The following is a 14,743-nucleotide window of genomic DNA, read 5'->3' on the forward strand; positions in this document are numbered from 1 at the left end:
TGTCACATCACTGCATTCAAAGAAAGGGTCTCACTAACTTGCCCAGGCTGGCCTCAAATTTTCAATCCTCCAGCCTCTGCCTCTTCCCAGTAGCTGGGATTACAGATATGCACCACATAAGACTTGTGTTCCAGTTTAGAAGCAACACAGTGAATGGAGGATTCCATTGCTTTGGAAACAGAAAGAATAGAGGGATTGATAACCACTCATCCATCAGTCAATGCTCACACCCACCAATCTAGTAACCAAGTAAGCAGTAATTGTAAAGGTAAAAATGGGGATATGCTGCTCATCTCCAGGGATTTGTGCATAGCCCCAAAGAAACTAATAATATGATGGCTTCCACAATAATCAAGTCATTAGTTTATATACTTTATAAAACACCTCCCAATATATTATGTTCACTGATGAACATTTTCACAGACATTATCTCATTTGATGTTCCTATACTTATCTCATACGTGGTTGCAATTGAGGGTCAAGAAGTCATTAATTTGGGCTGGGGATGGGGCTCAAGCGGTAGTGTGCTCGCCAGGGTTCGATCCTCAGCACCACATACAAACAAAGATGTTGTGTCTGCTGAAAACTAAAAAATAAATATTAAAATTCTCTCTCTCGGGCTGGGGATGTGGCTCAAGAGGTAGTGCGCTCGCCTGGCATGCGTGCGGCCCGGGTTCAATCCTCAGCACCACATACAAAGCTGTTGTGTCCGCCAATAACTAAAAAAAATAAATATTAAAAATTCTCTCTCTCTTAATAAAAAAAAAATTCTCTCTCTTAAAAAAAAAGTTATTAATTTGTCACATGACAAATGTCATTATAATCGAAAGAAAGGCCTCAAAATCTTGTGTTCTGCCTCTAAATTCAATTTCAGGCCACTGTTCTGTCTTATACCTGAAGAAGCTAGAATGACTGACCAAATGGTGATGTCATAAGACCTTCTTTCCAATCTGCAGGATCAGGGGATATTTAATTTAGGAATTCTTTTAAACTAAATGGTGCATTCCCTCTTTAAAGAAGGGCTGACAGAAGGTATCGATATATGTATATATATATATACATTATAATTCTTCCAACTATAGCATAAATCTCAAAAAACTATTAACTAAGAATAGTTACATAACTTTCCACTATAAATGACAATACCCTTTCTCTCAAAGATCTTGAGAACCAGGCGTGCTCTCAAAAAAAGGGCTGGAAAGAAAATGGATAGAACTAGAAACCATCACATTAAGTGAAATAAATCAAATAAAAGAAGATTAAGGATCGTATGCTTTCTCTCATATGCAGAAAATAGAGAGGAAAAAGAAAAACAAAGTTGGGGGTGGTTCTTCTAAAAATTAAAGAGTGGCACACGCCTATAATCCTCTGTGGCTCAGGAGGCTGAGGCGGGAGCATGGAGAGTTCTAAACCAGCCTCAGCAAAAGTGAGGTGCTAAGCAACTCAGTGAGACTCTATCTCTAAATAAAATACCAAATATTTGGGATGCAGCTAAGTGGTTAAGTATCCCTGAGTTCATCCCAGGTGCCACCACCCACCAAAAAAAAAAAAGAGAGACAGAGATCACTACAGGAAAAGGACCAAGGGGTGGAAGGTGGGGAGGGAGAGGGGAAGTGTTGGGGAATGACACTGATCTAATCATATTGCGTGCACATATGAATATTTAACAACAAATGCCATCAATATATACAACTATAATGGACCAATAAAAGGGGGTGGAGCCTGGGATATAATCAGTGGTAAAGAGCCTCTGGGTTAAATCCCACTATCAAAAGAAAGAAAACTTCTTGAGAACTAATCTTGGTTCCACTTATTATATGTATGACTCCAGATCACCAATGAAACCCCTCTGGGTCTCAATTGTAAAATCTATATATAATAGGGAAAATTATTTTGGCCATGCACAAAAGGGAAATAATACATTTGATGGGATAAAATCAAGAAGCAGAGTTCTGAGAAAGTAAGAGCCCAATTTGTATCCAGGAGCTGAGATGGAACATTCTTCCTAATTGCTCTCTATTTCATAATCCCATTCAAACAAAGGAGATACAAAGATGCCAAGTCCTAAAGGGGAATTAAGCTAGAAATTTCATGGCCAAAATACGACATCATCAGCCAGAGCTTCCTGGATTTAGAATAGGCCTCTATTTCTGAGGTTCTATAAAATACGTGTCATAATCATTCAGAGGGAGAGGACAGCATTTAAACCACGGGCCTAGACAAGAATTAGTAACCACAATATGAAGTCTATCTGCCACAAGACCCACATGTGTTATATGCTCTAAATTATATTTCTTACTTTTAAAGTAAAGGTAAAATATAGTATTTGTTGTGCATGCCAGAATAAAAACATGAAATTCTCTACAAAATTCTAAATTAGTACTCTTCACCTATGGTCACTACTGGCCAAGAGCAACATTACAAAATGCTTTTTATTTTTATAATAAGTATCTTACCTTAATATCTTTGAGCGACACAAACTTCTCAATACCTAATTCAATCATATCCAGCACATGGTAGTCATACATTCGACCTAGAAGAAAATACATTTTAAGCATTGTTTTTCCAAACAGCAACCTAAATCCAATTGTGATTAAATTCTGAGATGGAAAATATACAAATATATGTTTCATATTATAAAAATATCTTCAACTTAAAATAGGGTAATCCCCACCACCAGTGGGGTCCCCAATTCCAATGGACCTATATTGTGTGACAGCTCAGAGATGCCCATTGCAAGTAGAAGGTAATGGTGTTGCATCTATAACTGAGTAAGTGGAGATGCTGAGAAACCTAAGAAGCCATACTTCCTATTTAAACCCAAAACTTATTTCCCATGGAGGCAGAAGCAATGGCATTCTGAGAAGAATTAATAAATAAGAAACTCTTTCATATTCTTCCTCATTTATATAACTTCCATGTATTGGCAGCATAATATTTATATGCCCAGGCTCAGGATTACAACATAGTGGCAGAGCACTTGCATATACAACACCTTGGCTCAATTCTAGCACCACAAAAAAAAAAAAAAAAAAAAAAATATATATATATATATATATATATATATATATATATATATAGTGTTGTGTGTACACAAAAATATATATGACCTGTTCTTTACCTAAAGACTGTTTACTTCTTTTCTTCTACTGCGCTGGGGATAGAACCCAGGGCCTCACACATGTTAAGCAAGTGCTCTACTACTGAGCGATGACATTAAATAATTGTATTTAATGTCTTAAGGTAAAAAACAAAACAAAAAATTATTTCAGAGCCTAATGGTTACTCCTAAATTCCGAACACAGCTTATATGAATCACAGAGCTGACTCTATAAATAAAAACATTAAGAGGCTGAGCGCAGAATTACAGGTGCATGCCTGTAATTCCAGCAGCCCAGGAGGCTGAGACAGGAGAATCATGAGTTCCAAGCCAGCCTCAGCAACAGCAAGGTGCTAAACAACTCCGTGATTCCCTGACTCTAAATAAAATACAAAACAGGATTAGGGATGTGGCTCAGTGGTCGAGTGCCCTTAATCCCCAGTACCATCTCCCTAAAAAAAAAAAAAATTAAAAATAAACCAGGGTTTGATGGTGCATGCCTGCAATCCTAGCCATTCAGGAGTTAATTTCTGGTTAGCCTGAACATCTTAGTAAACTCTTGTCTCAAAATAAAAAATAACAAGGCTTTTGAGGTGCAGTTCAGTGGTAAAGCACCCCTGGATTCAATCTCTGGTTCCACACACAAAAAAAAATTAATTAAAAAAAAAAAAAGTAAACCATACTTACCTATTACTAGATTATTTGGCCGCTTCTTGTTATGGGAGCCAAACATAAATAAAGAACAATCTGACTTCTTTGAAAAGAATTCCTATAAAAGCAAATAAAAAATAAGAACCTTGAGAATCTTACCTCTGAACTATATATCTATTTTAGTTTTGAGACAAGGTCTCGCTAAGTTGCCAAGGCTGGTCCTGAACTGGCAATCCTCCTTCCTTGGTCTCTTAAACTGCTGGGATTACAAGTGTGCACCACAATACCAGGCACAAATTAACCTTTTTGAGAATTTTATCATCAAAGATAATGAAACCTCTTGTAAAAACATGCAAGGGCTTTACGAGATGTCATATGTGAGTAAACTATGCACAATGTCTGATACAAGAAGGTATTTAAAAAATATTTTTTAAACCAATGGAAATGGTTTTCTTAAAATGTTTTCAAAAATATTCTTATAGCCAGGCATGGTGGCACCCACCTGAAATCCCAGTGGCTTGGCAGGCTCAGCAACTCAGTGAGACCCTAAGCAACTTATGGAGACCCTGTCTCAAAAGAAAATAAAAGGATTGGGCATGTGGCTCAGTAGTTAAGCACCCCTGGCTTCAACCCCTAGCCCAAAAATATACAAAATTAAAACAATTTTATGGCCAGGCATGGTGGCACACACGTGTAATCCCAGCCACTTGGGAAACTGAGGCAGGACAACTGCAAATTCAGAGCCAGCCTCAACAACTGAGCAAGACCTTGTCTCAGGATAAAAAAATTAAAGGACTAGGGGCTGGGGCTGTAGCTCAGTGGCAGACTGCTTGCCTTCCACATGGGAGGCACTGGGTTCAATCCTGAGCACTGCATAAAAAAAATACACAAATACAATAAAGGCATACTGTCCATCTACAACCACAAAAAAAAAAAAAAAGGAAATAAAATAAATAAATAAAGCCTGGGAATATAGTTCAGTGGTAGAACAACTCCAGTACTGCAAAAAAAAAACACAAAACTATAATTTGGTAACCACAAAGCAGAGCCTATGGGCTGGGATCATGGCTCGGTGGTAGAGCACTCACCTAGCACGTGCAAGGCCCTGGGTTCGATCCTCAGCACCACATAAAAATAAATAAAATAAAGATATTGTGTCCAACTACAACTAAATAAATAAATAAATAAATAAATAAAAAAGCAGAGCCTATAATACCTAAAAAATAAAAAGGCAACAAATCAAAACATACTGCTAGAGAAAGTCTCTTAACCACACAGGGGGAAAAAGAAAAGATCTAGCCAGGTGCAATGGCACACACCTGAAATCCAATTCTAACTCAGGAAGCTGAGACAGGAGGTCCTGAGTTCAAAACCCAGCTTCAGCAATTCAGTGAGGCCCTGAGCAACTTAGCAAGATCCTATAGATCTCAAAAAAAAACCAAACAGGGGTTGGAGGTGGGAGTGGGAAGGGAGGTGCAGGGCTGAGATATGGCTCAGTGGTTAAGTGTCTCTGGTACAAAAAAAAAAAAAAAGAGAAAGAGAGAGAGAGAGAGAGAGAGAGGATCTGAAACAAGCTTTCATTTGACAATTACATGCTTAAAACGTAATTCAACCTATAAAAATTTCTATCAATATACTTGTAAGCAATGAATAATACATTTACTAGCAAAAGCGAAATAAAACATCTTAGGAGACTGAAGCAAAATAGCTTGAAGTCAAGAGTTGAAAGCGAGTCTGAGCAACATAGAGAGACCCACCCATAAAATAATAAATAAATATAGTAAGATCTGTAGAGATGGAAATTATAGACACACACGTGTACATGATATACACATACACACACACACACACACACACACACACACACACACACACACAATCAGCATTCCTATTATTGGGATTGTTGGGATTGGAGCTGGTTTCAAACTTGCAATACTCCTGCTGTAGCCTCTTCGGTAGCTGAGATTACAGGTGTATACCACTGTGCTCAGCTATAGTTATATTTTTAAAACAATAAAGGTCTTACCCCTCCCATATCAAAATTATCTTCCTTTTTTTTTTTTTTTGTGGTGGTGCTGGGGATGGAACCCAGGACCTTGTGCATACAAAGCAGACACTCTACCAACTGAGGTATATCCCCAGCCCAGGATGACTTAATTTTTAATTAGGGTTATAATATCAAATTAGGGTTATAATATCAGTCTTGAATAATCACTTACATGTTCTCTTAAATCAGAAAGATTCTTGTACTTACCAGTGACGTCTGATCCTCAAATGGTCTTGTAATATTTTTCCTAAGAATATTAAAAAAGTAACCCCAAATTTAATAATCTTGATAAGTAAATTCAATTAATATATAAAAGATAATTTTTATTAAGATGATTCAAAAAACAGAAATCTGGGCATGGTGGCACACCAGCAATCAGGAGGCTGAGGCAGGAGGACCACAAATTCAAAGCCAGCCTCGGAAACTTAGCAAGGCCTTAAATAACTTAGTGAGACCCTATCTCAAAATAAAAAATAAAAAGGGCTGAGGAGGTGGCTCAGTGGTTAAGTGCCCTTGGGTTCAAACCCTAATACCAAAAATAAATAAATAATAAAAAACAGATATCCATTCAAATATTTATTTAGTGTCTATTATACGATAGCCAGTGTTCCAGGATTTAGGGATGCTATAATACTACATCAAATAAAGTACTTTCTTTCATGGAGCTATTCTAGTAGAAAAATAAATACATTCAAAAAGTAATAATTATTATAACAAAAATAAAATATGATATTGTGTTACCATAAAGAGTATAACATGACAATAAAGTGGTTATTTTTATAATAAAACAAAATAATTTACAATAAAATTTTTTAAAATCATGACTTACTTTTTATATAGAACGCCATATGGTTTTTTCAGTGCATACTGTAAAACATAATTTATAGCTTTTAAAACAAAACATTCTGAAAAGCAGAAATAACAATAAAGCATTACATGCATTCTACGAGACTGCTCTAGTCACTGAATCCTGTTCTGATATCTTTTGTTTGGCTCCCTTTTGATCACATACAATAATTTGTAACATAAGCTTAATATTCTTAGACTAGATTTTCCTATTTCAAAGTATCCATGCCCTTTCAATAGTCTATCCAACTTAAAATAATTCCCTTCATTTCTTTAAACTCTACCTAGTCCATTCTCTCTAAGCAAATAACCTAGATTAGAAAGAAGAGCAAAAGATAACAGAAAACTAAATCCTATCTGAAAGCACTTACAATCGAAATGACTTTGGAGATACAAGAACTCAGCAAAAGTCATCACAATGATGACAATTAGAATACTAGCCAGAGTTTATTTCATTTATTTTGCAGTGCTGAGAATTAAACTTTGGCACTTATGCACACTAGGCAAGTGCTCTACCACTAGGCTACATCATTGGCCCTACGCTGGGTTTAAACACAGCCCTTAAAAAAATTGCTGCTGCCAAGTGCTGTGATACACACCTGTAATCCCAACAACTCAGGAGACTGACATAAATTACAAGTTCGAAGCCAGCCTAAGCAACTCAGTGAAACCCTGTTTTAAAATAAAAAATAAAAAAGGCCTGGGGATATCGCTCAGTGGTTAAGCACCCCCTGGGTTCAATCCCCAGTACCAAAAAACAAAACAAAACAAAACAAAAAATTGCTGTTACCCAACCCTCTTCTTTGTTTTCCCACTTCTTTCCACTGATTCATTAATAATCACTTATTATCTGTATGACCACCAGTACTGCTCTACCAAAAAGAATAGCAAATATGTAAAGCATTGCCTTGTATCAGAAAAAGGAGTCAGTGAGAGAAAACAATGAAATAAAAGGAAATGATCATTCATCAACTATAAGAGCTAGTAAATAGAGAAACTCTTGTGGGTTGGGATATAGCTCAGTGGTAGGGCACTTGCCTGGCATGAAAAAACTCACCAGTGAAATATACCTTCTCAAATACCAAAACTCTGGAAGATTCTTCTTATCCAATGTTTCCCTGTCTCAGAGTAATGAACATTACTACCTTTTTTTCACAACACAGTCATCGTTATGAATGTTAACTACTGTAATAATGTGTGATACAGTTTATAGCTATTAGAGCTTGTTTAAATATGTAGGGATCATTCGGTTGACAGAATAGTGTCCTAACAAAACAATGAAATTTAGAAACATTTCAAAAAAGGATGAGTACAAATTAGGTATTTAGATATCTGAATTGACTATATTTAATAAGCATAAAGAATTTAGTCAATTTCAAAAACTATTTTACTTGATTTAACTCAAAGAATCTATCAGCTATACTCAGGATTCGATACTCAACTATCTACAAGTATCTCCACACATTATGCCCCATTCATTGATTAAATACTCACTGAGCACCCAATATGCCTAGACTCTGGACTAGGCACCAGGTATAGAAGTAGGAAAAAGTTTTATATCTTCACTATGTAAATTAGGTCCCAAACTCGGACCTAACTTAAATAGTGAACCTGCCCCACCTTTTACAGTCTCTAATCGCCATTACTGCCCAGCAGGCCCACAGGCCAAAAAGCTGGGAAGTTGTACTTCTCACTAATGCCCAAACTATTCTGCCCTCAACATCTATTCTCTGATCAATCCTCATTTTCATTTTACCATCACCAGACTCCAGGTTCTCTTTACCAGGCTAACAGCAACAACGTGGTTGCCCATATTTGCTCTCTGGCCTTTCTAATCAAGTCAAGAAAATGAACTGATCAACTCTTTCACTTAAAATCTGCCAATGACTCCACAGGACTTTTGGAATAAAATTCAAATTCCATATTAACATGTGACTTCTGACTCTTCTGGCTTCACATAGTACATCTCCTTTAGCCAGCCCAATTATTTGCAGTGCTCCAAATGCTCCTTCACGTGCACTTTTGCCCAAGATTCTTCCTCAGCTTGAAAGCCCTTCTCTTTCTATCCTCTTGCTCCAAATACTCCTTCAAAATGAAGCTTACATGTTATTTCCAGGAAGCCCATTTTTGGGGGGTCCCCTAAGTGATGTGAACTATTTCCCTTTCTACCCTCTGCATACCTCCAGCACAGCATTTAATTCTTAATACTTTAAGCTCACTAAAAGGAGATGCTATGTTTTTCTATTATTCCCAGTACTAAAGGACAGTAAATGGCATTGTTAAATGAATATATACATAATGATATTCAGTTACTTCACTTTGCAAATTAAATGTGTTCCTAAAAGGGCTGGAGATGTAGCTCAGTGATAGAGTGCTCTTTGTCTACCATGTATAAGATCCCAGGTTCCATTTCTAAGGCAGTGGGGTGGAGAGAAAAAAAAAAAGTAGAGCTGAGATACATTCCTAAAATAAATTCTGTAATTAAAACTAGTTTAATTTACTAAGGGAACTACCTGCTTTAAGGAAAACCAGTAGTCAGTGAGGTGGGAAGAAAAATAACCTCTAATTTCAGATCTTCTCGAAGGCTAGTAAATCTTTTTATTTTATTTATTTATTTAAATGTTTATTTATTTGTTTGTTTTTAGTTGAAGGTGGACAAGAGACCTTTATTTTACTTTTTTTTTTAATGTGGTATTGAGGATCGAACCCAGTGCCTCACACATGCTAGGCAAGTGCTCTACCTCTGAACCACATCCCCAGCCCAAGGCTAGTAGATCTTAAGGTAACTTTACCATTTCTCCAGCAGCCCAAACCAGTATGCTGAAAGCTTCTAAAATGACTTCAGTAGTACTTAAACATTAAGTATATATACATACCATATCTTTAAGTACTTGTGTCACTATTGCATTTGCATTTCCCCCTTTAATCATCATGGCATTTTTAATATTTTCACTGAGCTTTGGTTCTCTCTTCTCAAGGAATCTCTTGGCCCTTTTCGTTTTGGGTTTTCTGTTAAGAAAAGCATAATTCATAACAATGCAAACATTTTCCTCACATTGCAAAATCAAGACTTTAACAAGGAGAAAATTCTAAAAAATCAAGGAGACATTACATTCACATATTTATCAGTTAGGATTCCAACATTAATATCTCACATTTTATTAGAAAAAGACACTCTATCACTATTAAACAAGCATTTTGTTAGCTTTTGGTTTTCTTAAAAAAACTTTCATTTTAATATTCCTAATATTCTTCTTCTTCTTCTTTTTTTTTTTTTTTTTTTGAGGTGCTGGGGATTGAACCCAGGGCCTTGTGCATGCAAAGCAAGCACTCTACCAACTGAGCTATATCCCCAAATTGCAGCATTCCTTTATTATTGTTGTTTTCTAAATCTTTATTTTTTTTAATTGTAGAAGGACACACAATATCTTTGTTTATTAATTTATTTTTTATTGGTGCTGAGGATTCAATCGGTGCCTCACACATTGCTAGGCAAGCGCTCTGCCACTGAGCTACAGCCTCAGCCCAGTCTTTTTATTTTTATTTTATTATTTTTGGCACTGGGAATTGAACCCAGGGGCACTTAACCACTGAGTAATATCCCCAGCCCTTTTTATTTTGAGTAGGGTCTTGCTAAGTTGCTTAGGGCCTAAGTTGCTAAAGCTACCTTTGAATTTACGATCCTCCTGCCTCAGCTTCCTGAGCTGCTGGGATTACAGGTGTGTGCCACTAGGCCCAGCTTCCTTTTTTCTTTTTAATTAAAAAAAATAAAGAACCAGACAGGTGTGATGGTGTACACCTATAATCATAGGCAGGAGGATTGCTATTTGAGGCCAGCCTGGACAACACAGAAATATCCCAACTCAATTAAAAATAAATAAGCATAGCAGAATACAACAGTTACTAATATGGCATTATGTAAAAATGTGGATGTGTAACCGATGTGATTCTGCAATCTGTATTTGGGGTAAAAATGGGAGTTCATACCCACTTGAATCTAATGTATGAAATATGATATGTAAAGAGCTGTGTAATGTTTTGAACAACCAATAAAAAATAAATAAAAATAAAAATTAAAATTAATTGAATCTTAAATAAATAAATAAGCAAATAAAGGGCTCAAGTGGACATTATTTTTATTCCCCCCCCAAATTTAAAGTAGACAAACTGTACCCTGCACACTAACACAAAGAATTGTATATCAACTGCTGATCAACCTGTGGATATTTATTAAATATAGGATATTTACTAAATATAGATATTATTTACTAATATAGGTATTGCTTATCTTTTCTTCCAGATTTAAGACCAAGTACCTACCAGGAAGTATATATTATCTCACTCCAACATCACTGCTGAGAAAGTCTAATAACTACCAAAGAGTAATCTTGGATATTAAGAATTAATTTTGGGCTGGGGATGTGGCTCAAGCGGTAGCGCGCTCGCCTGGCATGCGTGCAGCCCAGGTTCGATCCTCAGCACCACATACAAACAAAAATGTTGTGTCCGCCAAAAGCTAAAAAAAATAAATATTAAAATTCTCTCTCTCTCTCTCTCTCAAAAAAAAAAAAAAAGACTTAATTTTCACCACAACCCTAAGAGACAGTACACTTATGATCTTCACTTTATAGATAAAGCAAAGACTTGATAAGTAATCTTCCTAAGGTCATGCAGCTAGTAATAAGGCTCAACTTCACAATGGGCTAGATTTAAAAACTCATCTAAGACAATTACCTAAGAAACAAAGAAGGGAAAATAAATTATTATTCTGACTTTATGGTGTGAAAATAGAACTACATGTTTTGTTTTGTAGTTTTTTTTGTTTGTTTGTTTTTTGTGGTATGAAGGACTAAACCTAGAGCCTAGTTCATGCCAGGTACTTTACAACTAAACTATAATCCCAGCCTAGGAGTACCATGTTTTTATACATTTCTTTTCAAAAAAGCGTGTCACCTTTACCTCCTCTAATGGTGAACATTATAGGCAAGCATCTTGCTTTTCAAACAGTTCTAAGCCATCTATTGAAAGAATTCATCCTCTCTTAAATAACCATGACCCTTCTTCTTCTGGTCCTATGAATACTTCAGGAAGGAAAAGAAACACAGAATATACACAACTTTAAATTCCCATGTAGAACTAAAAAGGCTAAATCAGGAGGATCGCTAAAGCCCAGGAATTAGAGACCAACCTGGGCAACATAGTGAGACCAGGCTTACAAACAAAAAGTTCAATACAAGATTAGAAAAGGTTTGCTTTTTGTTGTTGTTGTTTAAAGCTATGTGAAGGCTTATTCCTTCATATATTACTCTTCATCTCTAAACAATTCTCAGGAGACTAAGAGAATAAAATTTCCAGGAGCTGTATGATGAATGAATCCTTTTTTATATTTGGTAATGAGAACTGAACCCAGAAGCAGTTTACTACTGAGCCACAGTCCTTTTTGTTTTGGAAAAAAAAAAAAAAAAAAAAAGCTGCTGAGGTTCTTGCTAAATAGCTGTGGCTGGACCTCAAATTTATAATCCTTCTCTCTCAATCTCCAGAATTGCTGGATCACAGTCCTTGAACTCTTACAAAGTTGCATTGGAGGGGCTGGGGATGCAGCTCAGTGGAGAGTAGCTTATCTAGTCTACCATACACTGGTCCTGGGTTTAGTCCCTCCCCACCCCTGGATTTAAAAAAAAAGTTTAGAATTTCCTCTCCAGATAAATGTCACATATAAAGTTTTTAATCATTTACTGGTTAATAAAGATACAAATTATTTACTAAATCAAATCAAGAAATATGTAGTGTGAGCCAGGCACGGTGACATATGCCTTTAATCCCAGTGATTAAGGAGGCTTGCTAGTTCAAGGCTAGCCTCAAGCAATTAGCAAGACCCTGAGCAACTTAGCAAGTCCCTGTCTCAAAACAAAAAAGGCTGGGGATGTGGCTCACTGTTTAAGCTTCCTTGGGTTCAACCCTCAGTACAAAAACCAAAGAGAAAAAATATGCAATGACTTTATGGCAACAAATGGTATGCGCTCTATAGTCTATGTGGTTTATTACTTCTCACGAATCAGCAACGAACACCAAAAAACACTTTTACATGTTTTATTAACTGTTTGTCCCTCTATTACACTGAAAATTAGTCATACTCATCTTTGTAGTCCCAACACCTAACGATATAGTAGGTTGCAAAATCTCTGAATTAATGACTAAAAAGAAACAATCACTTAGATTACACATTAACCTCGGGAAGGCCCAAGAAAACCATTGCCAATCAGAGCAGAAATATTTAGGAGCTCAATACATATTTTTTGTACGAATTTAAAATAAACATCACTCCAGGATAACTCCAAGATAACAAGCGTGCAAAGCTGGAAGAAAAGAAAACGCCAATGAACATTTTCCAAATGCTGTAGAAAAAGCTGTTAGGTACATTCGCCAAACTCACAGCGCTATGAAGCACGAATTATGATCACTATTTTAGAGTGAACTGAGATCTACAAGGTTTAATGGCAAGTTTCAAAGCCTTGTGCACGCGCCCGGGTAGTCACCTAGACTGTCAGGTTCCGAGGCCTGGACTTTTTTTTTTTTTTTTTTGAGAAGAGAGAGAGAGAGAGAGAGAATTTTATTTATTTTTTAGTTTTTTCGGCGGACACAACATCTTTGTATGTGGTGCTGAGGATCGAACCCGGGCCGCACGCATGCCAGGCGAGCGCACTACCGCTAGAGCCGTATCTCCAGCCCAGGCCTGGGCTCTTAACCCCTTCCTCTACCATCTCACTCACACTCCAGAAGTCAAGACATTTTTGAGACTGGAATAAAAGCGGCAACGTCTCCGTCCCTCCTCTCACGCTGCCGCTCCCAGTTGGAGGCTTCCCGCTCTCAGTCTCCCGGCAGGCTGTACCAGCGGAGAAGACCAGCGTTAACCGGAGCGGTCACCAAAAGAGAGATGGCAGCACAGGCAATATCGCTCTCCTCCCAGGGCACCCTCTTCCCAACATTCCCCAGGCAGGATCCCATGCACTTACATAACTCGATCCAAGGCGTCCATGACTACCACAGCCCCAGACTCGAGAAAGGGAGAAGTCGCACGGTTACACCAAGCGGGCTCGTGCAACCTAGCAAGCGGAACCGGAAACCGTAGTGACGATACTTCCGGAGACTGCCCCGCCCCTGGCCGCCATCTTGAGTCAGATCGCTTTTTGTTGCCTTGGTTACCATGCTTTGGTTCTTTCCCAGAAATTGAAATAATACTTAAAATGACTTAGCCCCTCAGCTTGATGTACACGCTCGTGTGTACCTGGAGTCAGGTATTTAGGGAACACTGGATATCAAAAAGGTTGAAAGCATGATGGGTACTCATGTAGTAACTAAAAAACAAAATGTGAAACACCATTGATAGAACTTTAAGCTCCGATAAGGCAGTTTTCTGTTTTTTGTGTGTATGTGGGGGGGGGGGGGGGTCGGGGGTCGGGCCGGGCATCGTCTCACTAACTTAGGGAGCCTGGCATGGAACTTTCCGTCCTCCTGCCTCAGCCTCCCTTGTCAATTATATTACTGGCATGTGACACTTGCTCTCCAAGACAGTTTATGACAACCGTAGTTGCTTAGTATATAAAAGGCATGCCAAAAGACCGCTGATCGTGAATTTTTCCTAAATATTTTAAATTTTTGTGGTTGTAGATGAACACTATGCCATTATTTTATTTGTTTACTTATATGTGGTGCTGAGGATTGAACCCAATGCCTCACATGTGCTAGGCAAGAGCTCTTTACTACTGAGCCACAACCCTAGCCCCCAAATTACCATAAAATTCTCGCCTTTATGTGTACTATTCAATGGGTTTTGTTACATTCACAAAGAGATGCAACCATCAACAGTAATTTCAGAATATGTTATCGCCTCAAAAAGAACCCCACCTCGGCTGGGCACGGAAACACACGCTTGTAATCCCAGCGGCTCCGGAAGCTGAGGGAGGAGCATCGCAGGTTCAAAGACAACCTCAGCAAAAGGTGAGGTACTAAGCAACTCAGTGAGACCCTGTCTCTAAATTAAAAAAAAAAAAAAAAAAAAAGGGCTGGGGATGTGGCTCAGTGATCCAGTGCCATTGAGT

At 37.6% G+C, this 14,743-nt stretch overlaps 1 protein-coding gene and 1 non-coding gene across 5 annotated transcripts in view; both read right to left on the reverse strand.

Annotated features, from left to right (window-relative positions):
• Positions 1-13,739, reverse strand: part of Rpf2 (ribosome production factor 2 homolog) — a 29,482-nt gene extending 15,743 nt beyond the window's left edge. Inside the window, exons 1-7 of one of the 4 annotated variants that reach the window (XM_026389627.2) lie at positions 13,658-13,734; positions 13,415-13,527; positions 9,521-9,653; positions 6,628-6,665; positions 6,006-6,045; positions 3,788-3,869; positions 2,457-2,533 (exon numbers count right to left, since the gene is read on the reverse strand). In XM_026389627.2, the coding sequence (XP_026245412.1) occupies positions 2,457-2,533; positions 3,788-3,869; positions 6,006-6,045; positions 6,628-6,665; positions 9,521-9,577 (294 nt within the window). In that variant the 5' untranslated portion in view covers positions 9,578-9,653; positions 13,415-13,527; positions 13,658-13,734. Of the gene's footprint in view, positions 1-2,456; positions 2,534-3,787; positions 3,870-6,005; positions 6,046-6,627; positions 6,666-9,520; positions 9,654-13,180; positions 13,208-13,414; positions 13,528-13,657 lie in introns of all 4 variants that reach the window. The other 3 variants (XM_026389628.2, XM_026389625.2, XM_026389626.2) reach the window with 3 other exon arrangements.
• Positions 9,924-10,001, reverse strand: Trnaa-ugc (transfer RNA alanine (anticodon UGC)). The gene has a single exon. It is a non-coding gene; the product is annotated as a tRNA-Ala (tRNA).
• Positions 13,740-14,743: the final 1,004 nt, after the last annotated feature.

This window comes from Urocitellus parryii, chromosome 8, assembly GCF_045843805.1.
Source record: "Urocitellus parryii isolate mUroPar1 chromosome 8, mUroPar1.hap1, whole genome shotgun sequence".
Classification (NCBI taxonomy): domain Eukaryota; kingdom Metazoa; phylum Chordata; class Mammalia; order Rodentia; family Sciuridae; genus Urocitellus; species Urocitellus parryii.